Source organism: Myotis brandtii, unplaced genomic scaffold (assembly GCF_000412655.1).
Source record: "Myotis brandtii unplaced genomic scaffold, ASM41265v1 scaffold17, whole genome shotgun sequence".
In the NCBI taxonomy this organism is placed as follows: domain Eukaryota; kingdom Metazoa; phylum Chordata; class Mammalia; order Chiroptera; family Vespertilionidae; genus Myotis; species Myotis brandtii.
In genome coordinates this window covers 8,066,368-8,067,147 of record NW_005356259.1, presented here as the reverse complement: position 1 = coordinate 8,067,147, position 780 = coordinate 8,066,368, and the positions used below count along the sequence as shown (strand labels likewise).

Sequence of the window (780 nt, the reverse complement as noted above, 5' to 3'; positions counted from 1 at the left end):
TCCTTGAGTTTGTCAGTTTGTTAAATGTCAGAGCTCTTCACATTGTTGAAAAAAAAAAAGTAGCGTCTCTGATTATTTAAAGGTCAAGTTATCCACCATCAAGGAGTTCCCCCTGGGTGAGTGTGTTAAACTTTACCACCTGCTGACACCATCCTTCTGGGCACAAACCTCCAGACCCGTGGTGGTCCTGCCAAGCCTCCTTTGTCATGGTAATAAGTTCCTTTTTCCTTAAATAAACACAAAACACCTCTTTTTGACACTGAACCTGTGAAAAAGTATTTAGTCTCCAAATCTCCAAATCTGGCCATGCTGGGGGTTAGAAGTCCCCTTTCCTACCCCCAAGGGGGTGAGGCTATTGTACTGCCATGCCACCAAAACCAGTCTCATAGCTGCGCCACGGTCTCCGTGTAAAGAAGGCCTCCCACCTCTGTACCCCACTATCCATGCGTCCCCTACTCTTGGTCTTGACCACCAAGTACCACCCATTTATTTTATGAGTATTGGGAATTGGGGGCAGGGGAGCAGTGCTGAATTGGCCTCTCTGGCCAAATGCACAAAAGGAGACGGTCTGATGGAATGAGATCGTCCCCTGAGGTGGGTTGAAGGGCGCCAAAGAGAGAGGGCTCCTCAAGGCCAATGAGATGGTCCCCACAACCTGGAGGCCCTGGATCTAGTCGGCAAATCGCTGCAGGAGATGGTCCTCCCGCCTCAGGCTGCCGCCCGCGCCGCTGCCCGCGCTGTCCATGAAGCGGTCGCAGGGGAACTCGATGAGGTCCGCCT

General features: G+C 51.8%; 1 protein-coding gene across 1 annotated transcript in view; it reads right to left on the bottom strand.

Moving 5' to 3' along the window:
* Positions 1-670: 670 nt before the first annotated feature.
* The window catches only part of TRIL (TLR4 interactor with leucine-rich repeats), a 2,736-nt gene continuing 2,626 nt past the window's right edge, over positions 671-780 (bottom strand). The window contains exon 2 of the mRNA XM_005863002.1: positions 671-778. Coding sequence (XP_005863064.1) covers positions 671-778 — 108 coding nt within the window. The remainder of the gene's footprint in view (positions 779-780) is intronic.